General features: G+C 54.0%; 1 protein-coding gene across 1 annotated transcript; it reads left to right on the top strand.

Annotated features, from left to right (window-relative positions):
* Positions 1 to 581: 581 nt before the first annotated feature.
* Positions 582 to 23168, top strand: ITGA5 (integrin subunit alpha 5). Its single transcript, XM_047866032.1, has 30 exons — positions 582 to 1057; positions 7441 to 7571; positions 9166 to 9278; positions 9414 to 9534; positions 9712 to 9773; positions 9863 to 9908; positions 10173 to 10298; positions 10531 to 10575; positions 10713 to 10756; positions 12855 to 12911; positions 13091 to 13143; positions 13451 to 13659; positions 13975 to 14166; positions 14394 to 14439; positions 14606 to 14707; positions 14897 to 14952; positions 15092 to 15246; positions 15581 to 15718; positions 15852 to 15919; positions 16301 to 16451; positions 16537 to 16629; positions 16776 to 16855; positions 16973 to 17053; positions 17162 to 17267; positions 17700 to 17852; positions 19016 to 19102; positions 19182 to 19295; positions 20148 to 20249; positions 20845 to 20967; positions 22069 to 23168. The coding sequence occupies exons 1-30, from the start codon at positions 681 to 683 to the stop codon at positions 22150 to 22152; spliced, it is 3315 nt and encodes a 1104-aa protein (XP_047721988.1). The 5' UTR covers positions 582 to 680; the 3' UTR covers positions 22153 to 23168.
* The last annotated feature ends 1222 nt before the right edge of the window (positions 23169 to 24390 follow it).

Below are 24390 nucleotides of genomic sequence, written 5' to 3'. Positions count from 1 at the left end.
TCCCAGGCTCTTGGTCAACTGCCAGTTTCTGGGGAGGGTCTCAAAAGAGGTTTCCATACCCTACAACCAAGAAAGGGGTGACCTGAAGTAGAATCTTCCTGGTGAGTGATCCCCAACTCCTGGGTTTTCAATTCTAGCAGCTTGGAGGAGGGGGTGAGGGGGTCAGTACTCCAGGAGCCCCGGTAGGTCCCCATCAGATCAGGCTGCCCGGGAGCACTCTGTACCTCAATTCCTGAGTCTCAAATCCAGCTGGCAAGAACCCAGGCACCCAGTGGCCCGGGAAGGCAAGGGGAATCCCAGTTGGCTAGATGCCAGAGGTGTCTCCTGTCTCTTTAGACCCCAAAGTCTCCTCCCTGAAGGAATGAGGGAGACCCCCCCACACACATATATAGACTCCCTCCTCCCTTTAGAGGTGATTCCTTTCCTCATTAGGAAATTCTCCGCTCCCTTTTTCCGACTCCTTTTCCGAGCGTTTACGTTGTACATCTGGAAAGGAGGGGGGAGGAAGGAGGGGAAAGCAGAGAGGAGGAGGGGGGAAACCCAAACCCGCCCAGTCTGACCCAGTCCAGACAACCGGCCTCCAGCTGGGGCTAAGGAAAGGGGAGTGGAGAGGTGCGGCCCCCCCCCCCCACGCCCCTTCGGGGTGGGGGGCGCGGGCTCAGCGTTCCAAGGACCCAGGAATGCCCCCCCTCTCGCCCCCCCGGCCGGCGGGGGGAGGGCTCAGCCGGGAGTTTGGCAAACTCCTCCCCGCGTTGAGTCATTCGCCTCTGGGAGGTTTAGGAAGCGGCTCCGGGTCGGTGGCCCCAGGACAGGGAAGAGCGGGCGCTATGGGGAGACGGGCACCAGGGTTCCCTCTCCACGCCGTGCAACTGCGCTGGGGCCCCCGGCGCCGACCCCCGCTGCTGCTGCTGCTGCCGCCGCTGCTGCTGCTGCTGCTGCCGCCGCCACCCAGGGTCGGGGGCTTCAATTTAGACGCGGAGGCCCCAGCTGTGCTCGCTGGGCCCCCGGGCTCCTTCTTCGGCTTCTCGGTGGAGTTTTACCGGCCGGGGACGGACGGGTGAGTGAGGAGGGTTAGTGGCGGGATGGGGGCTGGGAGGGTGGGGGGCTGGAGACTGGGGGCGCGGCTGGAGTCTGGAGGGGACCAAGGCTTGAGTCTGAGAGGCGGAGTTTGGAAGGACTAGGGCTGGAGTTGGGGGCCCGCGCCAGAGTTGGGGGCCCGCGCGGGAGTAGGGAGGGGACAGTGGCCGGCGTGGAGCTGGGCGCCTGGAGTTTGAGATCAGTGGGGAGACATGTGTGGGGTGGGGAGAAGACACGAAACTGGAAGCTGGAGAGGTCTGGGCAAGGGTCTCGGGGCCAAGGAAAAGGAGGACGCACGAATGGAGAGCAGCGGGTCTCTGGCTGAGATCTGTGAGCTGCGGGGACCCGGGGCGGATGAGGGCGGAGAGGGGGCGCGGAGGCCGGGAAGGGCTTTTTGGAGCCCTGCGGGACCTCGGGACTCCTGAGGGCCATTGTGCGGAGGGAGGACGGGTCGTGGTAGAATGAGCTGTGTGTAGTAAGAGGGGAATCTGAGACTGAGGGGGTCCGGAGGTTAAATGGGGACCAGCCCCATCCTCCCCTCCCCCTCCGCTCAGACTAGGAAAGACCCGGGAGGGGGATGGCGGCTCCCTCCCCTTTCTCCTCGGGCTCCTACTCCGCCCACCACCCCCAATCTCCGTTCAGACGAGGGGACCCGGGAACTTGAGGAGAGTCCCGGGACCCGGGCACTGGGGGCGCCGGCGCTGTGGCGGGCTCGGCCAAGGGCGGGTGCTCGGATGTGTCGGGAGGGGTGTGTGTGCGCGCGTGAAGGGGGGTGGGCGGTTTCCCTCTTCCTCTAGCTCTTGGGAGGAAGAGAAATGCCGATTTCCTGTAGCCTGTAGTCTGGAGCTGGACTGAGACCGGACTCCAGGGCTGGGGTCGGAAGCTGGGGAGACGCGGGCTCGCTGGGCCCCAGAGCGTCATAACATAGGACATCAAGGACTGGAGAAATCTCAAAGGAGGGTCCTCATTCCCAGCTCAGCAGGGTGACAAGCAGACCGGACCTGACCGCCTGGAAAGTGGGGAGCCCATAGACTTAGGGAAACCGGAGTTAGATCTGAGGCAACATGGGAACAGGAGTGTTTGTTTAAATGTGGGGGGTTGGGAAGGAAGAGGAGAAGGTAGCTAGCTGCCCCTGGGCCCGGCCAGGGACTCCCAGGTGCCAGATTCCTGATCCTCCACGCTAACTGGGAAATCCTCCTTCTTCTCCGTCTCTGGGCTCTGAGCTTTCCACTGGTCCCGGCCACCACCACCCCAACCCCAATGTCTCAGGGTTTGATAGAAGTTCTGTCAGAGGTGAGCTGTTTTTATATAGGATACAGTTAACTGATCTCTATGCGTTTTCTTTAATTTTTGGAGGAAAGGGGTTAATCTAGCTAATTCAAGGCGGGGGGGGGGCACACAAATTTCTTCTTTGTCTGGAGAACGAATGTGGGGATGGGAAAAAAGAAAGATGATTAGGCCCCAGCTGTTGGTTCTGCGCTATTCAAGGTCCCCACCCAACCCCCACCCCACCCCCCCTGGCCTCCTGCCCAAACCCCATTGCATCACCCTGGCCTGGAGTCTCTGCCAGGCCTGGCCTCCCCCAGGCCCCCTCAAACTGCTTACCACAACCCTAATGGAATAGAGAAGACCCGGCAGGGAGGGGATGGGATCCTCCCCCATATCAGGGTAAATCCAGTTGTCTGGCTCTTAACCTCGCGCATACCCCACCCCCACCTAGCTAAAGTGTCATCTCCCTTTTCCAACACTCCTTTAAAACATCTGGACTTTCCCACACTCCCATTCCCTAGGTGTCTGTCTGGCCCCTGGCCTGATCCTACAGGCCCTAAAGCAGTCTTCCAAACCGGGACCCCGCTTTCTCATCCTCCCCCATCCCCTCCTGCTCATCTCTCTTCCCAAGAGAACCCAGGTGTCCAGCTTGCACTCCTCCCCTCTCATTTTCTCTTACAATACACCCTTAGAATAGGGCTCTGAACAATCCACCTCCCCAGTGACCTCCCTCCCTCCACAGCTGGGCCTGCAACCCCTTCCTGCCCAGTGGTGACAAACACAGCCCCCACCTGGGGCCATCATCCTGGAGACGGAGGGCCTCAGTGTTCTTGTTCCCCCTACAACCCCTCTCACAGGAACCCTGAAACAGCATCAAAGGGCAGGGTGAGCACAAGAGAGGTTTATGTGGCAGGAAAGGGCCAAGCTTTAAGTAAGGCAGAGCTGGGCGTGCGTCCTGGCCCCACCACTTGTTCTTTGTGTGGCCTAGGGCGAGTTACTTAAGCTCTGTGTTTGTTTCGAAGTGTTTTCACGAGAATCAGACACCTAATTTATGAACCTGTTCTGAGAACTAAATGAGACAATATATACAAAAGGCACCTGGTCCATAGAAGGTGATCAGTACACGGGAGGCATGATTTTTACAGGGTCGCTTTCTGTTTTCCGGTTTTCTCCTCCTTGGATATCACCTAGTTCTTTGTCTAACTTTCCCCCCCGCCCCCAATCTCTTACTTGCTTCTAGTATTTGTTTATAGTAGTGGTCGTAATAATGGTCCCTCACATTCCTTAACACTGTCATATCAATTTTTCCACCGGATGGCTACAAAAATCTTTGCCTTAGAGGAAACACTATTACCCCATTTTATATGCACATATAAAGCCGATGCTTCAGGAATTATAGAAATTGGCTTAGGGACCATTCAAGGGCAATCCATCATTTTATAGGGAGCGAATCCAAAGCTTAGAAAGAAGAAGTGACTTGGCCCAGGTCACCAGCTGGAAAGATGCTCAGCCTTAACCCAGCTCTCTTTCTCTTCTGGTACTGCCACAACTCTTCCTCACCAAGCAGCCGGACATATCTCTTGAGAACACACTGGGGGATGTAGATGTCCTCCTGGGGCCTGGCCAGGGCTGCTATAGGACCTACAGGAGCTGGGCCCTGATCCACTTGACACTCCCCGCCCCCAATCTTGCCAGGCCAACAGAGTCAAACAGTAACCATGTATTGAACAGGAACTTGGTTAATCAGAAGCCTGGCTGGGGAGATAGTAGAGGGGAGAGAAGGGGGTAAATTGGCAACAGGGTAGACCAGAACCTTGGCTTAGGAATGAGGATTCGTGGCTTCTGGTTCTTCTGTCAGGAAGGATTCCGAGTGACCTTGGCCATGTTCCCTAACTTCCTTGGTAAAATGAGAACATGGGACTAGGTCAGCAATCTTGTAATTAAAGTTTCTTCTTGGGGGCACTTGGGTGGCTCAGTCGGTTAAGCGTCCGACTCTTGATTTTGGCCCAGGTCATGATCTCACAGTTGGTGAGATTGAGCTCCACATCGGGCTCCGTGCTGGGTCTGGAAACTGCTTAAGATTCTCTCCCTCACCCTCTTCCCCACCCCTGTTTGAGTGTGCTCGCTCTCTCTCTCTCTCTCTCTCTCAAAAAACAAACAAACAAAAAAACCACAACAAGTTTTTTCTGTATTTTTGTTTAAAATCAAACAATATCTTTCCAGGGCATTCTGTATAAAACAGGAAAAAGAGGTTGCTCTAAAGGAAGATGGGGAGGACTGTCAGGACCAAACTGGCCTCCTCAAATGTCATGTGGCAGGAAGTCTGCAAGGAAGGCATCTGCAAGGAAGTCTTCAACCCAGTGGATGCTCTCTCTGGTGCCTTGCAGCTGTGGTGGTCCGTGTCTCCGAGAACCAACTCTAGAATTTCAGGGATCTGAGGTTTCAAAAGAAATGATGGCAATGATTTCTTCCCTTGAACTCGGCATTTTGGAAGAGTTTATCTGCCAAACTGCATTTAATAAGGAATAATTCATTCCTTTTCCCTGTTGTCTTTTTTTTTTTTATCAACTAGAAGTTAGAACAAGAAGACATCGGTAGCCGCCAATCAGAGCTTTCAACCAATTTGAGATATAACCAGCTTCCCTACATCAGTTGATATAATTATAGCCCAAAGCAGATACCCTTGAGGTTTTAATTAGCCCAGCCACCTTATCAGGTAAATGCATGATTTCCATTAGGCTTTCTGAAATATTGAAAATAGCGCAAGGACGCTCCGCTGTTACCTTCCTGGACCCCTAAGAGGGCCCAACTGTTGCCAGATTTAGGAAGCAAGAACTAGGAGAGGGAGAACAGCGATAAGCTCGGTGACGTGCCTACTCTGACACCAGGCACTTTGCTTGGCACGTGGGAGAGGGCACTGTTTATTGGGATGGAAGGGCCACTGCACCCGCAGGTATAAGTCATGGAGTGGGGACGGGCATCTGAGTCTGTGTCCCTTGCCTGCACACCACATCTCCTGAACCCTCCCACAACTACAATGTACACACCCCTGGCTCACGAGCCTGTGGGCTTCCCAGGCTTTGTAAGGTCTTTCTCGCCTTCTAACCCTGCCAGGCTCCAAGCTTCTTCCACAAGCCAGCCCAGGAGCACTCAGGCTCAGCTGCTCCCCAAGAGCAAGGGGTGTGGGAAAACTGGGAGTGGGAGCAGGGTCCTTTGGCTGCAGCCCTGTGCTCTCCTGGAAAGGGAGTGCTGGAGCTCCAAGAGACTTCAAGACAACCTGTTCAACCTCTTCACCCGGAGAGAGAAGGGAAAGGGTATTGCCCAAGTCCACACTGAGCTGGTGCCTGACCCAGAACTCCTGACTCATGGTCCAGTGCTCTTTTCACTGCCTCCTGTATCATAGCTATTCTCTGGGGCTGCCCCTACTAAGAGAGGCTTGCACCCCTCTCTCCTCACCCAGCCCCAGGACAATGCACTCACTCTCTGCCTGCCACCAAGCTGTGGGCCTGGCAGCTGACTGGGTCCCTGCCTTCCAAGTCGCCAGCTCCCACCCCCCTCAACTGGATGTAATGCCTGAGTGAGAGGGGTGGGGCCCTGCGGGTGGGAGACAAACGGAGAAGTGAGAGGTTGGAAACAGACAGGAAGCCACAGGCAGTAAACATTTCCTGTCCCCAGGGTAACCAGGGCTCGCACCCCACCCCCCTTCACTCCAGGAACTCTCCTCTCTGGCCCCACTCCTGTTCCTCTGGACCCTGCCTTCTCCCTCCTCTGTTCTCATCCTCCCTTCCTCCCTGCCCACTCCTCACTTCCCCCTTCAGTACCATGGTCCTGCCCCCTCGTTGCTTCCATCCATTATTCCTCTTGAACCCCACCCCACTCACCCCTGCCCTTCCTGGTCCTCTTGGAAGACACCCCTAGCTTTTGGGACCTCTACCATACTAACCCACTCAGGCTCTTTCCTGGTAAGAAAAGCTAGGGAACATACCCAAATATCAGGGAAGGGATGACACTGGGAATGTTGAAAGCTGAAGGGGGCCAGAAACCAGTAGAGATGAAGAACACAAGATTTGAGATCAAGAGAGAGGATTAAAAAACCAAAACGAGGAAAGCAAGTAATCATAAGGGCAGAGGGACAGAGAGATTGAGAAGCAGTGTCTGAGGCAGGTATGGGAGGAGAGTAGAGGCCAGACTGGCAGGGACACCGGCCCAGGGGCCAGGTCCAGTTGCCCCCAGCTGCTAGATGCAGTCCTTGTGGGAGACCCTGGAGGAGAAAATCAAGAGGGCTGATGGCTGCATGGAGACCTTGGAGACAAGGGACCTCAAAGACAATGATAGAGGCAGAGTCGAAGGTGAGAAGATTGCCCAGGAACTTAACTCTGACCACCCCATTACATAGGACCCCCAGCAAAGGCAACTTTCTCCTCATTGTCTCGAAGCACCGTGTTCAGAGCTAACACCCCAGGAGAGCAAGATTTGAATTCAGATTCCTAGGGATGGTGTGCGGGAAAGGGGTTCAGGGGCTGAACAGAAACCCAGCCAAGATGGGGAGCTCTACCCCAGAGCCCAGGGGAATCTGTCCTCACCATCCTCCAAGCTCCACTCTCCACTTCTACTGACTGATTCCCAAGACTCACATTTTCCTCCTACACACCCCAGGGCTGGGCAGCCCGATGCCTGGGTCTTGGCCCAGAGAAGGACTTTGGCTTGGGACGAGAGGGTAGAGGCTAGGTGAGAGGATGAGAGGACCCTGGAGCTCCAGGGGCTGCATATCCGATGCCGGCAGATCCAGAGTGGAGATGGAGAAGATGGGGTTCGGGCCCTCTGGTGCCCCTATTCCTTTCTCAGAACTGACTCCGCTTCCTCCTCTCTTTAATAACAAGGGAAGGTGGTGGAGGGGGGTGGTTGTTGTGTTAGTGACAGCGCCACATGGGGACCGCCTGACTCCAGCCTGTGCCTCTGGCATCTGTGGCATCTTCTGAGATATAAATACAACCCAGGGGGCATCTACCCCACCCCCGGCCAGCCCCTGGCCCAGAGGCCTGGGGGGACTGGAGAAGGAGTCACTCTGAACCGCCTCTCCTTTCGCCTCCACAGGGTCAGCGTGCTGGTGGGAGCTCCCAAGGCCAACACCAGCCAGCCGGGAGTGCTGCAGGGTGGTGCCGTCTACCTCTGTCCCTGGGGCACCAGCCCGGTACACTGCACCCCCATTGAATTTGACAGTAAAGGTAACCTCCTTGGTAGGCGGGGAAGCTCAGGAAGGGACTGGGGGTGGTACTGCGGATTGGGGGCGGGCCGAAGGGTGCCTTGAGGGAGGGGTGGAGCCTGTCCAGTTCCACGGCCAGGCCATGTTCCCTCCAGGCTCTGGTGCTCCAGCTCAGTGTAGAAGCCGTGCAGCGACTCCCGTGGCACTCACACCATGTTCCCAGTCCAGCCCAGCCCAAGGAGGGCGGGCATGATTCAGAAACATGTGGCTCTCATTTCCCCTGAATCACCCACAACTCTGGGAGGCCAGGGCAGTAACACAAAGACAGGGAGAGTCACACAGACTTTTCAGTCCGTTTAACTAAGCACTGACTAAGTGACGGTGCACGCCAGGCACCGTGCTGGTGCTGCAGGGGACTGAAACATGATGAAACCACTGCCCTCAGGGAGCTCAAAGCCCAGAGTAGATGCAGAGATGGCTGGGAGGGAGACAGATGGAAAGATAAACAATAACAGCTAACGAACGCTTCAAGAGCACTTGCTCTGTGCCAGGTACAGTCCTGAGCGCCCGGCATATCTTAACTCACTTTAATTCACTTAATCCTTTCAGTACCGTGTGAGGTATTAGCCCCATTTTATAGATGACAAAATGGAGGTTAAGTCCCTTGTCCAAAGTCAGCTAGTAAATAGTGGAGCCAGGGCATGAACTTGAACAGTCTGGCTCCAGAGATAAAGACTGGGGTAAAGGGACAAAAAGAGGAGAGATAAAAACACGGAGACGATGGCAGGGACAGGGATAAGATCATGAAACACATTCTTTTTTTTTTTTTTTAAGTTTAGTTATTTATTTATTTTGAGAGAGAGAGACAGAGACAGAGAGAGCAGGGTAGGGGCAGAGAGAGGGAGAGAGAGGATCGCAAGCATTCTCTGCTGACAGCCCAGAGCCCAATGCAGGACTCGATCCCATGAACTGTGTGATCGCGACCCAAACCGTTATCAAGAGTCAGATGCACTCCACCATTCAACCGACTGAGCCACCCAGGCTCCCTGCCCGCCCCGCCACTTTTGTTTTTAAATCTGAAAGACAGATGAGAATCAAAGGAAAGAAAGAAACCGTACTATAGAGAGCAGAGATAGGGCTTGGAGAGATAGACAGATGCTGGGAGAGAGACATAAGGTAACAGAGATCCAGAATTGTGAGAAAGAGCCAGAAAAGAAGGGATGGGACAAGGTGCTGTTAGAGACACCGACCCAGGTACAGAGAAGCATAGCCAGAGGACTGCCCTCTCGGGAAACAGCCATTCTTACTTACCACCCCCGTGGCCCCGCATCACTTCAAGCGTCCCTGTCCCAGCTGGGTGAGGAGGCAGGGGCACCAGGGGACAGCAACTCTAGAAACTCTAGGTTCTGTGTGCGCACCCGTGGATGCACACGTGTCAGGGAAGGGGTGAGTCAGGCTACACAAAGCAGACTCTGAAACCCCCTCCCCACTCCTCCCAGTGAGTCATGGAGCTCAGGGCTTGCAAGTGCCCGGGCACCCCCAGACTGAGAGTGGGGGCCGCTCTAGGGCTCAGCCATCCACAGCCCGGCATGACTCCCTTTTCTCACTTCTCCAAGGCTCTCGACTCCTGGAGTCATTACTGCCCAGCCCAGAGGGAGAGGAGCCTGTGGAGTACAAGTCCTTGCAGTGGTTTGGAGCGACGGTTCGAGCCCACGGCTCCTCCATTTTGGTGAGGGCCCAGCAGGCTGACAGTGGCTCTTAGTGGTGTTATGTGGTGTGACCAGGGGAATGGAGCAGAGGCCTGAGGGAGTGGGGGAGGCCCTGTTGGACTCACCTGAAGCCCCCTCCTCCTGGGCCCCGCCAGGCCTGTGCTCCTCTATATAGCTGGCGCACAGAGAAGGAGCCGCTGAATGATCCCGTGGGCACCTGCTACCTCTCCACGGACAATTTCACCCGAATTCTGGAGTATGCACCTTGCCGCTCAGGTAGGGCAAGGAGGGGCATGTGCCCTGTGTCTGCCTCCTCCCTGTGATTCCCCACCCCGCTTAGCCTTTCTGATCACTGTCTGGTCCAGGGAGATCCTTTCTCTGGTTCAGCTCTCTCTCCTTTCCTGTGTGACCCGTCTGTGCTGGGCTCCTTCCCACCACCTTCTCCCCTCACAGATTTCAGCTGGGCCGCAGGACAGGGTTACTGCCAAGGGGGCTTCAGTGCCGAGTTCACCAAGGTAAGAGTGTGGGCTGGGAGAGAAGCAGCTGTGGGTGGTGTCCCAGGAGGGTCAGGACCAGATGTGGACTCCTCTCCTTCCCTCCACAGACTGGGCGCGTGGTCCTGGGTGGACCAGGGAGCTACTTCTGGCAAGGTAAGTCCTTCCTCTGCTGTCCCTTAGTCCCCTGGCACACAGCCTCTCATCCCTCTTCCAGTCTGAGGTCACCGTCCTTCCCTCTTCCCTCCCTGCCCAGATTCTCCTCTCCCTTCCTTGAGACTTCTGTACCCTTTTCCACCACCCTCCACAAGCTTCCCTTCCTGGAACCAGACTTCTGCAATCCCACCCAATCAGCTCCCAGCGCCCCCCTCCCTGCCACCCTCCTCCTCCATCCGTCCAGCTCCTCACCCCCTTCCCCAGGCCAGATCCTGTCGGCCACCCAAGAACAGATTGCCGAATCCTATTACCCCGAGTACCTGATCAACCTGGTTCAGGGGCAGCTGCAGACCCGCCAGGCCAGTTCCATCTACGATGACAGCTACCTGGGTGAGCGAGCCCCGGGGAGGAAATAGGGGGGAAGAACCTCCAGTGGTCTTGTCCCAACCCCTGCACCCCCCTCCCCACCTCTCTTCTTCCATTCGGGCATCCTATGTCCCCCTGCCTACTTGTGTGCAGGCTGTGTAGGAAGGCCCAGTAGGGTTGGGGAAGGAACTGAAGGATTGGCCACAGCAGAGGGGTCCCCCCAGGGATACTAATATCCACCCATCCTGTCCCCCAGGATACTCTGTGGCTGTGGGTGAATTCAGTGGTGATGACACAGAAGGTGAGTGTGTCTCCAGGTGGGGGCCAAGGGAGGGGACGAATGGAGACCCAGGACCTAGGGCCACAGGAACCCAGACACCCTGCTGGTCGGATTTCCCTTTCCCCTCCCTTAGCCCACAACTTTCTCTTCTTTTGCAGACTTTGTCGCTGGCGTGCCCAAAGGGAACCTCACTTATGGTTATGTAAGACCCAACTTGACCTTCCCTCCCTCTCTCCCCTTCCCCTCCCCTGGTTAATCACAAAGAACCATGCACGGCAGTTTGTGAGGGTTCAAAAAGTGGATCAGAACACGGGCTCTGGAGGCAGACCTGGGTTCAAGTACTGGCGTTTACTCTGAATGAGTCATTCTGTTATTTATTCATATATCCCCCGCTGCATTCCACAAAATCCCCAGACCTACTTAGCCTCTCTGAGCCTCATTCTTCTCTGTAGAATGGGATAATAATAGTTCTGACCTCACGAGGCTCTTGTAAGGATGAAATGAGATAACGCCTGTGAAAGTTCTTAGTGAACTATGAGGCGGTATACAATTGGTAGCTGTTATTATTAGACCGTGACAAGCGCTTTAGAAAGGACACAGATAAGACGGCCATAGGAGTTCATTCAATTAACAACATTTATGAAGGCCAGGTCAAAGATAAGAAGATGAATAAGACACCGTACCCCATCTCGTAAGGTGCTTCTAATCAAGTATGTAAGATAAAACACACATACAATTATAATCCGAGGTGTATCTACTATTACACAAGCTCGCCGCTGCGTCAGGCTCTGTCCTCTCATGATGTGTATTCTTCACAACAAGCTTCTGGGGGTAGATAATACGATACACCTTTTCCACGTGAGAAAGCTGAGGCTCTGAGACCAAGTAAGTGATTTAAGATCACCCAGTTAGTAAGGGGCTGGAGAGAGATTTAAAACTAGATCCGTCTTGGTCCAAAGTCAGTGTTCCTTCTGCACGATGAGAAGTTTCAGAAAAGCAGTTAAGAGGATATAGCAGTTAAGAGGAAGGAATAACCTACTTTTCTAGGGCAGGAATGGATCGGAGAAGGTTTTTTTTTTTCTCTTTACTTTTCCTTTTTAAGGTACATCCAAATTAGTTAGCATCTAGTGCAACAATGATTTCAGGAGTGGATTCCTTAATGCCCCTTGCCCATTTAGCCCATCCCCCCTCCCACAAACCCTCCAGGAACTCGGTTCTCCATATTTAAGAGTCTCTTTTGTCCCCCTCCCTGTCTTTATATTATTTTTGCTTTCCTTCCTTTGTGTTCATCTGTTTTGTCCCCCATATAAGTGAAGCCGTATGATATCATCTGTCTTTCTCTGACTAATTTCCCTTCACATAACACCCTCTAGTTCCATCCACGTAGTGGCAAAGGATCAGAGAAGGTTCTATGAAGGATCTGTGGAGATGTGGCAAGAGGGCATCCTAGACAGGAGCATGGCAGAAAAGGAAAAAAGTCAGGCCATTGTAGCAGACTCGTGGGCTGACTGAGCATGAAGGGAATAAGGAAAGGTTGAGGAAAAACAGATTAGTTGGGGCCAGATTCCCCAGGGCATCCATCAGAGGACCAGTCGAGAAGTTGAGAATTTGGGCAGTGGCTGCAGGGAATCACTCTGGGTTTCCAAGCCAGAAGTGCCCCTCCTGGATCTGCTCTGGGACCATCAGTCCGACTGAGGCAGTCGGGGTAGGGTGATGGAGGCAGGGAGAGAGCCGGGGGGCCGTCCAGCAGTCTGGGAGAGGACTCACCCCAGAGTAGGAGCAGCGAGAGTGGGGAAGGGGGCAAGGAGCCAAGCGACCAGGGACTGGTGGGGCCAGTCACTGAGGGGGGACCAAAGGGAGACATGAGCTGTTTGTGGTTTGGGAGGCCTGAAGGATGAGGGACGCCTGAGGTCTCAGGGTGCATTCAGTCGTTCAACTAATAATTACTGTCTGCTGCTCACCAAGCACGACTTCAGGCTCTGGGGAGAAAGCAAAGGACAAAACCAAACTCCTGCCCCCGCTGGTCTTCTATTCTAGTGGGTAGAGATGGACAACAGACAGACAAACGTAACCTCTGTCATTAGTTGATAAGTGATGGAGAAAAATAGTGAGGGTGCCTTGTGGTGGAGCTTCCTGGCACAGAGATGGGGGTGTGAGAGCAAAGTCAGGAGGGAATTAACAAACAAGCGGTCTGTGTCTCCAGCAAATGCCTTCCCCCTGAATATCCTGTACCTGTTTGTTCTCTACCCGTGGGATGGTCTGGGAGTCCGGGACCAATGGGTATATCTCATCATCCCCAGGTCACCATCCTCAATGGCTCAGACATCCGATCCCTCTACAACTTCTCAGGGGAACAGGTGAGGACAGCCCCCACACACAACCCAGCCTGGCCCTCTGCCAACCAAGTCCCAGGCGTAAGCCAGTGAGCCCAGGCTCCCTGGAGTCTCTGACCTCCCCAGCCACAGTCCCGGCTGATCCTGTTGAGTGACCTCCTACTTCTGACCCAGTGCTGCCTCTGTGTCCACCCCCACCCCAGATGGCGTCCTACTTCGGCTATGCAGTGGCTGCCACAGACGTCAACGGGGACGGGTGAGTAGTGGGAAGAGGGCACACTACGATGCCCTTCCCAGATCCAAGACCGAAGAGCGGGGGGTAGGACAGAAAAATCCAAGGAGAGTTTTTCTTCAGGCTTTTGCTCTGGGTTCTCCTCCTGTGCTGTCATCCCCTTGCTCAGGAGCAAGGAGAGAACTGAGAGCTAAAAGACCACAAGATCTCAAGTCTTCTCACTTGGGTGGGCAAGAGCCTGGGATCCAGGAGGCCTAGGATGTCCTGGCACTGGGACTGGGGAGGTGGCAAGGCAGGGTATCAGGGTGCCTAGCTTTTCCCCTTCCCTCAGGCTGGACGACTTGCTGGTGGGGGCACCTCTGCTCATGGAACGGACAGCTGATGGGCGGCCTCAGGAAGTGGGCAGGGTCTACATCTACCTGCAGAACCCGGCTGGCATGGAGCCCACCCCCACCCTCACCCTCACTGGCCATGATGAGTTTGGCCGATTTGGCAGCTCCTTGACGCCCCTGGGGGACCTGGACCAGGATGGCTACAATGGTAAGTGCCAGAGGCCCCAGGAGCTGAGGAGGAGTCTGGAGCCTGAGTCAGAAGGGGTTTGGGGAGAGGGCGGCTGTCAGCTAAGATACCCAGACCCCCCAGTGACTTTCCTAGGAGGTGTGTTGACTTTAACCCCACTGTCTAGGTCTTGGGGCTTGAAGAGATTGGAAAACTGGGAATGACAGATTGGAAAAAAAAAAACAAAAAACAAAACATTCCTGGGTTCTGGGATCTGGCGGTAGAGATTTCTGGTTCTGGAGGCCTGGATTCTTGGATTCCTGGCCTCCAGACTAGTGTGTGTTCTGTGTCTTGCAGATGTAGCGATTGGAGCTCCCTTTGGTGGAGACACCCAGCGGGGAGTGGTGTTTATATTCCCTGGGGGCCCAGCGGGGCTAGGCTCTAAGCCTTCCCAGGTTCTGCTGCCCCTGTGGGCAGCCGGCCACACGCCAAACTTCTTTGGCTCTGCCCTTCGAGGAGGCCGAGACCTGGATGGCAACGGATACCCTGGTGAGTAGTGTCCCAGGCCCCTCTCACCTGAGAACTCTCCTGGTCCCGGACCCTTCCCTTCACTTCTGCATTTTCCTAAGCTCCTGGGTGCAGTTCTAGGATAACGCCACCAGGTGGTGCTGTCCCCTCGCCTCGGCCTCCTTTGAGCAATGACACTAGAGAGGGTTAGGAAAGGAGGACCTTAATGTGGGGCTCGCTGTAAGGGGTAGTTTCTGGACTTCTTGCAGATCTGATCGTGGGGTCCTTTGGTGTGGACAAGGCTGTGGTGTACAGGTATGAATTCCAGGGGGAGAAATGGGAACTGGGGAACGTCTCAGATGGGCTAAGGCTGGGAAAGTGTACAAAGGCCACTGGCTTCCCGGGGCTTGGGCATCAGCTTCCTGTGCCCAGGGTTCCAGAGAAGTCTTAGTTCTCTTGACCCCATATCCACTCTTGGCAGGGGTCGCCCCATCATCTCTACCAGTGCCTCCCTCACCATCTTCCCTGCCATGTTCAACCCAGAGGAGCGTAGCTGCAGCTTGGAGGGGAACCCTGTGGCTTGGTGAGCAGGGGCCCAGGAGATTACAGAGACTGAGTCTGGAATACCTCAGTCTGGGCCTGGGAGTGGGCAGAGAAACCATGTCTGTGGTAGGGGATGAAAGGAGGTGCCCCAGTCTGGGTCTTTCTGGCGGGGGGGGGAGCCGGAGGCTAGGGTGCCCGTTCACCAGCTTTCCTCTTGGTCTTCCTCCAGCATCAACCTTAGCTTCTGCCTCAATGCTTCTGGAAAACATGTTCCTGACTCCATTGGTGAGAGAGACTGTCTGAATCTCTTAGGCCTTGGGAAAGGGGGTGGGGAGGAGGGGGAGGGGACCTTGGCACCTCCCTTCTCTCTGAATAGGTTAGGAGGGAAAGACAGATTCTCCTGAACATATGTTCCTGGCTGCAGGCTTCACAGTAGAACTCCAGTTGGACTGGCAGAAGCAGAAGGGGGGAGTACGGCGGGCACTGTTCCTGGCCTCCAGACAGGCGACCCTGACCCAGACCCTACTCATCCAGAACGGGGCACGGGAGGACTGCAGAGAGATGAAGATCTACCTCAGGGTATGGCCCAAGGGCGGAGAACAGACTGGCCTGGGGAGGGCGTCACAGAGAACTGGGGCCTCTCTTGGAAAAAAAAAAAAAGAGAGAGAGAGAGAGAGAGATTAGGAGAGTCCAGTGAGAGGCTTAGGACTTTGGGGGCAAGGAAGGGGGCCCTTCTGTCAGAGGAACTGGGAAGCAGGCTGTCAGGGCCTCAGAAACAAAGTGGATGGTCAAGTTTGGGCACCTGGATTCTTGAGGGCCCTGCATGGGCCAAGAGACATGTGAGAGGCTGAGGAGCAGGGCCACCAAGTCCCCAATGCCCCCTGACACAGCAAACCCTCTTCCCCACCCCCAGAACGAGTCAGAATTCCGAGACAAGCTCTCCCCGATTCATATCGCCCTTAACTTCTCCCTGGACCCCCAAGCCCCTGTGGACAGCCATGGCCTCCGGCCAGTCTTACATTACCAGAGCAAGAGCCGCATCGAGGACAAGGTGAGGAGATGGGGGAGCGATGAGACCCGGGAGGAGAGAGGCCTGGGCACCTGGGGGCAGTGCCCTGGAGCGGGGAGCCTTCAGCCCAGGAGGAGGTCTAAAGTCCGCCTCTCAAGGCTAACCTGCTCCCCAGGCTCAGATCTTGCTGGACTGTGGAGAAGACAATATCTGTGTGCCAGACCTACAGCTGGAAGTGTTTGGGTAAGTGAAGGCCAACAGCAAGCTGGGGGATTCCAAGATGCCAAGGTCGCATAGCAGAACATGTGGCGTTTGGAAGCACTTGGCACCTGCAAAGGTAGAATAGGGACATACTAGCAAGCTGTGTGACCTTAGGAAGTCACTCAACTTCTCTGAGCTTCAGCTTCTTCATCTGTATAGTGGGAATAATAGCATCCGTTTCTCTGCCTTTTTGGAAGGACTAAATGAAATAATCTACATAAAACATCTGGCCTACTTCTGGCCGTAGAGTTGGAACGCAGTAAATGGTATCTGTTATTATTATTATTTTATTCTTGTTATGGTTCATTGTCCTGATTTGGGGATTAACTTCCCAGTGTCCTTTACCCGGTGTTCCCCCTCCAGGGAGCAGAACCACGTGTACCTGGGTGACAAGAACTCCCTGAACCTAACTTTCCACGCCCAGAACGTGGGTGAGGGCGGCGCCTATGAGGCCGAGCTTCGGGTCACAGCCCCTCCAGAGGCTGAGTACTCAGGACTCGTCAGAAACCCAGGGGTGAGAGGGGATTCTGAGGCAGGGTTTGGGAGGAGACCCCGTCAGAGGGGCACCAAAGCTTTACCTATACCCACCCCACCTCCAGAACTTCTCCAGCCTGAGCTGTGACTACTTTGCCGTGAACCAGAGCCGCCTGCTGGTGTGTGACCTGGGAAACCCCATGAAGGCAGGAGCCAGTGTAAGTCTGGCACAGGAGTGAGGATCCGAGAAGACAGTGACCAGCCTTTCCAGAGCACAGCTGTGGAATAGGGAAGGGGGCTGGAACTGGGGTGAGGCAAATGCCCAGTCTGACAGGCTCCTTTGTCCTCCCTCCTTGTCCCGCAGATCTGGGGGGGGCTGCGGTTCACAGTCCCTCATCTCCGGGACACAAAGAAAACCATCCAGTTTGACTTCCAGATTCTCAGGTAGGGAACCAGTGGGGCCGGTGGGGCGGGGCCTGGTGCAGGGGGCGGGGCCTGGTGCAGGGGGCATTCTCCTTAGCTGGGCTCCGGCACTGCCTCAGTCTCTCCTCCATCCCACAGCAAGAATCTCAACAACTCCCAAAGCGAAGTGGTTTCCTTCAGGCTCTCAGTGGAGGCTCAGGCCCAGGTCTCCCTTAACGGGTAAATTCCCCGGGGCAAAAATGGGGCCTTTCTGGGAGGGGAGATACTTCTAGGAAAGGGTGCATATGGGATCCCTTCCGCTGTCCTCTAAACCACCCTCCTCTTTAGTGTCTCCAAACCCGAGGCAGTGCTATTCCCAGTGAGCGACTGGCATCCCCGAGACCAGCCTCAGGAGGAGGGAGATGTGGGTCCTGCTGTCCACCACGTCTATGAGGTGAGGGACGGTCAAGGCGGGGGCGGGGAGGCACTGGGCTGGTTCCCCAGCAGGCTGCTGGGAGTGGAGGGGTGGGACCAGAATGAATGACAGGGAAAGGGGAGCCACTCACTGTAAGTGACTGATGGCTGGGACTAGAGAGAGGGACTGAAAAGAAGAGAGGAGGGAGGGGGAGGGGGAGGCGAAGGCCTGGACAGGGTCCTTGTGAGGGAAAGCCAGAGGAGAGACCAGCCAGTTAAGTGACTTGGAAGGGAAGGATGGCTCCATCTCCAAGAGTGTTGGCTGGAGAGGATTTTCTCTCTACCTGTTGATCTCCTCCTTCACTTCCGAGGTGGAAGACATGCAGGAGGGAAAGGCGGGCCGTAGTGTCCCAGGGTCTCAATAGGGCAGAAGCCTTCCCTTCTCAGGATGATTGTGTTCTCCTCTCCTCAGCTCATCAACTTGGGCCCCAGCTCCATTAGCCGGGGTGTGCTGGAACTCAGCTGTCCCCAGGCTCTGGAAGGTCAGCAACTTCTCTACATGACCAGGGTTACAGGACTTGGTAACTGCACCACCAGTCACCCCCCCAACTCACAGGGCCTGGAGGTGAGAGGCCTGGAGACTGGCATGGGGAGAGGGACCAAGGCTAGGGGGGGTTGAAGAAGGTCCCTGGAGGCCTGGAAGAACCAGGATGTGCCTGAAGCTGAGGACTGAGGTCACTGAACAAGGGGCAGAAGGACCACAGACACCTCAAGGCTGTAGGAGGGAAAAAGACCATTTTATACACAGCCTAGAATATCCTTCCCTTCCTTCCGGCCCAGGCATACCTCTAGGGCCCATCTCTGTCCCACCTTCTCTGGGAAGGCCCCTTCAGACCTGTTTCCCTGGGCCCTAATGCCTGGTTTAAAGTTTGTTTACCCATTGGCAACATTTAATTAAATGAGTGTCTACACTGAACACTGTTATAGGCTCAGGAAATATCTCACCGAACAAAACTAACAAGGCCCCCACTCTCATGGAGCTTACATTTTAGTAGAAGGTAATAGACAATTAAAATGAAATAAATAAATAAATAAATAAATAAATAAATAAATAAATAAAATGAAAAAGGGAGGGGCGCCTGGGTGGCTCAGTCAGTTGAGCACCCGACTTCGGCTCAGGCCATGATATCAGGGTTCGTGAGTTCAAGCCTCGCATCGGGCTCTCTATGCCCCCCACCCCCGTCTCTCTGCCCCTCCACAGCTAACACTCTCTCTCTCTCAAAAATGAGTAAACATTTTAAAAAATTACATTTATATTATATTACATCACATTAAAAAGGGAAAGATTAACAGGTACTGAAAAGTAATCGACATGCAATGTTAACATGGAAAGGCCAGGGGACCAGAGTCTTTTAATGAAGTCATCAGGGAAAATCTCTTGAGAAGGTAACAGTTGAACTGAAGCCTCAAAGACAAGGATGAACCTGCTTGTGAAGACTCAGGAAAGAGCATTCCAAGCAGAGAACAGCCAGTGCAAAGGCCCTGAGGCAGGGATGGGAACCTAACTATTTACTTACACATCTTGTAAACTCCAAGGACCAAGTTTAGTTCGTGTCTGTATTTCAACACCGAGCTTGCTGCCTTGCCATAGGAGATGGTCACTGGATGGATGAAAAGAACAGGTTGAAAAAAAACATAGGTTGAAGCTGCTCTGGAACCCAGGTGCTGGCTGACTTCAACACTGTGATGGGGCAAGAGTGGTCCCTAATGGTCTCTTTCTTCTTCCAGTTGGATCCTGAGGGTTCCCAGCACCACCTGCTACAGAGACGGGAAGCTCCAGGCCGGAGCCCTGCCTCCTCAGGACCTCAGATCCTGGTAAGTCACACTGGGACTTGGGTTCTCAGAGCCACCAGAAGGGCAGAACTCCACATTCAAGCCTCTCCTTTCTTCCCAGAGATGCCCCGAGGCAGAATGTTTTAGGCTGCGTTGTGAGCTCGGGCCACTACACCGGCAAGAGAGCCGAAGTCTGCAACTGCATTTTCGAGTGTGGGCCAAGACCTTCCTGCAAGTGAGGGAGCCTTACCTCAGCCCTGACCCTTGACCTTCAGAGCCTCCTGATCTTCCCCTCCCTTTCCCTAGTGCTTAAGCCAACTCATTTGGTGAATGGGACCCAGGCACTCCCACTCCCATCCCTCACCCTCCTTTAGACTGGGCTGTGTGTCCTTTGTGCCACCTGGTGGCCACACTGGGAGTGACAGCTTCCCTCTCCGGGCCCATTCAGAGGAGGGAGAACTGGAGAGAGACCAGCATGCAGAGAATGATAAAAACAACAGAGATGGAAGATGAATCCATAGTGGAGAGGCAAGCAGATGTAGGAATAGTAAAGAGCAGTTATTTACTGAGCAAACGCTGTGGGCCAGGCAGTGTCCTGGCTGTCTAACCCCATCAATGATTCAAAAAACTTAAAAAAATATATATATATTTTTTTTAATGTTTATTTATTTTTGAGAGCGAGACAGAGAAAGAGACAGAGCATGAGCGGGGGAGGAGCAGAGAGAGAGGGAGACACAGAATCCAAAACAGGCTCCAAGCTCTGAGCTGTCAGCACAGAGCCCAAAGCAGGGCTCAAACCCACAAACCGTGAGATCATGACCTGAGCCAAAGCCAGACCCTCAACCGACTGAGCCACCCAGGCGCCCCTCAAAAAACCTTTTTATTGAACATGCCATCATCTAATTATACATTATTTAGTTACACCTATTTAATTACACATCTGTTATCTCATATAAGGAACACAGATATTCAGGAGAGAATGGGTCGAAAATAGGAAAGATCACAACCTGAGCCAGATCATGGGGAAGCCCCTGTGTCCTCTAGATCCTAAGGGGGGCTTCCCCGAACACCTTGTCCCCACCCACAGCGGGAGCACCAGCCCTTCAGCCTGCAGTGTGAAGCCGTGTATGAAGCCCTGAAGATGCCTTACCGAATCCTGCCTCAGCAGCTTCCCCGAAAGGAACTTCAGGTAAACCTGGGCCAGAGGTCTGGGCCAAGGACACTAGGGCTTGGAGTACTGGGCCTGGCACTAGAACAGGGACGTGGGTGGGGGCCGGCCTCGTTATTGTAAAATATGTTTATTGAGCGTTACTAGGTGCCAGAGCCTGGGCTGGATCCTGGAGATATAACGATTAGCAAGATGGACAGAGTATCTTCACTCCTGGAGTTCACAGTCGAGTGGGCAATGAGAACACAGTGTGACAAATGCCAGGATATTTAAGGGAACACATCACGGGGACAGTGAAACTCAGTCTTTTAGGGTCAGGAAAGGCTTCCTGGAGGAAGTGATGTTTCAGCCGAGACCTGAAGAATAAACAGGAACTACCAAGCTAATTAGTCAGGAAAGGTATATTCTCTGGGGAGGGGGAGTCAGCAGGGGTGAAGACCCAAAAGTAAGAGACAATGACGCACCTTTGAGGAATTTAAACTTTATAACGTCCAGAATTGTGTTAGCCCAACATGGGAGGTGAGAGGTGGGTCTTGGTCCGATGGCAAGTGGCAGCCAAGCGTAGGGTGGGGAGAACTAAGGACTTTTCAGTGACCTCTCCTGACTTTTTCCCTAGGTGGCCACGGCTGTGCAGTGGACCAAGGCAGAAGGCAGCCACGGTGTCCCACTGTGGATCATTATCCTAGCCATCCTCATTGGCCTCCTGCTCCTAGGTCTGCTCATCTACATCCTCTACAAGGTCAGCCACATCCTACCCGTGACTTGGCCGCCCTCTCGTCAGGTTCTGCCCTTAACCCAACGTAGTCCCAAGCATCTATCTCCAGGCCAGTTCTCCGGCCACGTGCCCCTACCTCTGCCCTGGCCACAGGCATGCCATCCTGAGCCTGCCTGTCGGATGCTTCCCTTCTAAACCCCTAGCCCAGAAAGAGTCTCTTGACCCAGGCTGCTAAGCTTGCCTAGACTTAAAAAAGCAATGTTACTCACAAGTGGCAAATATGTGGCATTTGTGATATCACTTCCTACAAAAATTAATGGCAGCCATCACCACTTGACTATACCCTAGAAGTGGCCTCAGAATCCTTCTCAAGAGGCAGCTACTATTAAGCAGTCAGACTTGGATCTTGAATTCAAAACTATTCGCCAGCCCTGGCCTAACTGGGGGCAATTTCACAGCACTGATGAACGAACCCCGTATACCAAAAGCACTCCCAGCATTAGCCCTCCTGGCCCATTGAACCTACTGGAGAGATAGTCTTTTTTTTTTTTTTTTTTCCTTAATGTTTACTTATTTATTTATTTTGAGAAAGAGAGAGGGAGAGAGTGCACACGCGCATGGGGGAGGGGCAGAGAGAAGAAGAGAGAGAATCCCAAGCCGTACACACTGTCAGCATGGAACCCAGTGCGGGGCTCGAACTCACAAACTGTGAGATCATGACCTGAGCCAAAATCAAGAGTCGGATACTTGGGGTACCTGGGTGGCTCGGTCGTTAAGCATCCAACTTCGGCTCACGTCGTGATCTCACAGTTCATGAGTTCCAGTCTCACATCGGGTGAGCTCGAGCCCCCGTGAGCCCTGCTTCTCTCTTTTTTTGCCCCTTGCTCACTTGTGACCTCTCTCTCTCAAACTAAAAAAAAAAAAAAAAAAAGTCGGACACTTAACTGACTGAGCCACCCAGGCACCCCTGGAGAGGGAGTCTTAACAGCCAGGAATTTAGGCCACTTTCCCAAGATGGGGAGATTAGAAGCACTAGAATGATCTTCATTTCTGCTTAGGATAAGATCTGGGGAGAAATGGAAGCCAGAATATCTAAACTCTCCTTTCTTCCCCCCCTCTCATTAGCTCGGATTCTTCAAACGCTCCCTCCCATACGGCACCGCCATGGAAAAAGCTCAACTCAAGCCACCAGCCACCTCTGATGCCTGACTCTTCCCAGTCCCAGACTCCCAAGCCTCAAGGCCCAGTCCCCCCACCCTCAGTCTACTGACAGGGAGGGGGCTGGGCGCTTCCTGAAGGTGCTGAGGGCCAGGGAGAAGCTCCTCTCCCCAGCCCAGAGACATACTTGAAGGGCCAGAGCCGGGAGGTGAGGAGCTGGGGATCCCCTCCCCCCATGCACTGTGAAGGACCCTCGTTTACACAAGCCCTCCTCATGGAGAGGGGAACTCAGATCCAGGGATAGAGGCCCCAGCCTCCCTGCAGCCTTTGCATTTTGGAGAGAGTTTCCTGAAAACAACTTGGAACCAGACCTGGGGAATCCAGTCCCAGTTATCTGGGCCAGATGTGCCACCAGGACTTACTGTCCAGCTCCAGCCTGCAAAGATCTATTCTCAGCCTTGCCAGAGATCCACAGGAAGCCCCCCAGCTAAGAACCTGGAACCTGGGGAGTGAGACCTGGAAGCTCTGGACAGCCCCCACCCTGGTGGGCCGACAAGGAAACACTAACCGTGGATGGTGCCCCAGGCCCAGCTCAGGACAGATCCCAAACGAGGATCGATGCTGGCTCAGAACCAGCTCCAAGGGGACTCAGAACTTTAATGGGGCCAGATCGAACCTGGGGCCTGGGGTTGATCTGGGACTCAGACTCAGACATTGGTAACCTAACCAAGCCGATCCAAGACTACATTTGAGCCTGTTCCAGACCTGGGCCTGGAGGCCCAATCCACCTCTGACTCAGAAGAAGTCAGGAATTGCCCAGGACCCTGAAGGGGCCATGATGGCAACAGATCTGGAACCTCAGCCTGGCCAGACGCAGGCCCTCCCAGTCCCCCAGAAAAAGGGGAGCCCACTGTCCTGGGCCTGCAGGATTTGGGTTCTGCCCACCAGCTGCACTGACGCTGCCCCTTCTCTCCCTGCCCAACCCCCCCTCACCTCAGCTCCGGACATCCGGGACTTATTTAAACTCTGTTGCAAGTGCAATAAACCCGGCCCGGTGCCCCCACTGACCAGAGCCGGAATTTGTGTCCTACCCCACTCTTTCCAAGCCCATCCTGGAACCAGATGGCTCAGTGGATAGGAAATGTCTGTTTTTCACAGCTTCTTTCCACTGGGAGCCAGGAGTATGACCCCCAGGAACTATAGAACTACTTTTTGGGTTCCCTTCTCTCAGGTGAAAGAGATGATGTGATGATGGAAGGGGTGAATGGAGGACTTGACTCCTCTGCCCGTCACCCAGCTCCACCAGATCTGGTTCCCAGCGCCTCCCGGAGAGAAGGGAAAGAATTCCTTCTTTTTGGGTTTGAGCATTAGGGAAGAGTGCAAAGGGGGAGGTCCAAGTTGAAGGTGGAGGACGATGGTCCAGAATGCTCACCTGGGCTTCCCTAAATCAGAATAACGAAATGGCTTGAGAGAAAAAGCCACAAAACGAAATCAGAAGAAAGCCAGTTAGGTTTTTGTTCTGTTTTGTTTTGCTATCACTGCTTATTGTATACTGGTAGGTAGAGAGGGTGTTAAATAGTTTGCATACCTTATCTCATTTCGTTTCTCTATCCATAATCCTGTGAAGTGGGTACAATTAACCCCATTTACATGAGGGAAAATTGAGGTCCAGAGAGGTTATATAACTTTCCCAAGGTCACCCAGCGAGGGCGAGAGCATAGTCGAATTTAGCCTTGTCTGACTGTGAAAGCCCTCATTCTTAACCAACATGGTTTAGGTCTTTGAAGAGAAATCAAAGTAAGGGAGCCCCTCGGGGTCCTCTGTCTTTTCAAGGCCTGTCCTAATGTGCCACAAGAGGAAGGAGAGGGGTGAAGAAATTCTAATGGATTGTCGGAGGCAGATGTCCATGTCATGCTAGACCAGACTTCAGCCACCAGAGGGCAGCATAGCCACAAATTTGTGGGAATTTGGGGGATGGAGAGTGCGTGAAGTCCATCTCGTTCTCTTTCCCCATTGCCGGGGTTATTCTTTTTAACTTAGGCTCCTGCCTAGCAGTGCCTACATCACCTTAAAAATATCTCTCCTGGGAGACCAAGGCTGCTGCACACGCCAATCCGTGACTTCTTGATAATTCTGTACCCTAGAACTTCTTCCCAGAACCCATAAATGAAGAGGGACTGATAAGGAGGAAGAGACCTAGTGAGGCCAAGAGCTACCCAGTATTTCCAAGGATTGCAGCTGAAGCATAACAAGACACTGGGAATTCTCAAGGAAGGAAATCTCATACTC

This window comes from Prionailurus viverrinus, chromosome B4 (assembly GCF_022837055.1).
Source record: "Prionailurus viverrinus isolate Anna chromosome B4, UM_Priviv_1.0, whole genome shotgun sequence".
NCBI lineage: Eukaryota > Metazoa > Chordata > Mammalia > Carnivora > Felidae > Prionailurus > Prionailurus viverrinus.
Note: the sequence above shows the minus strand (reverse complement) of the source record. Positions and strands in the feature narration are given on the sequence as shown.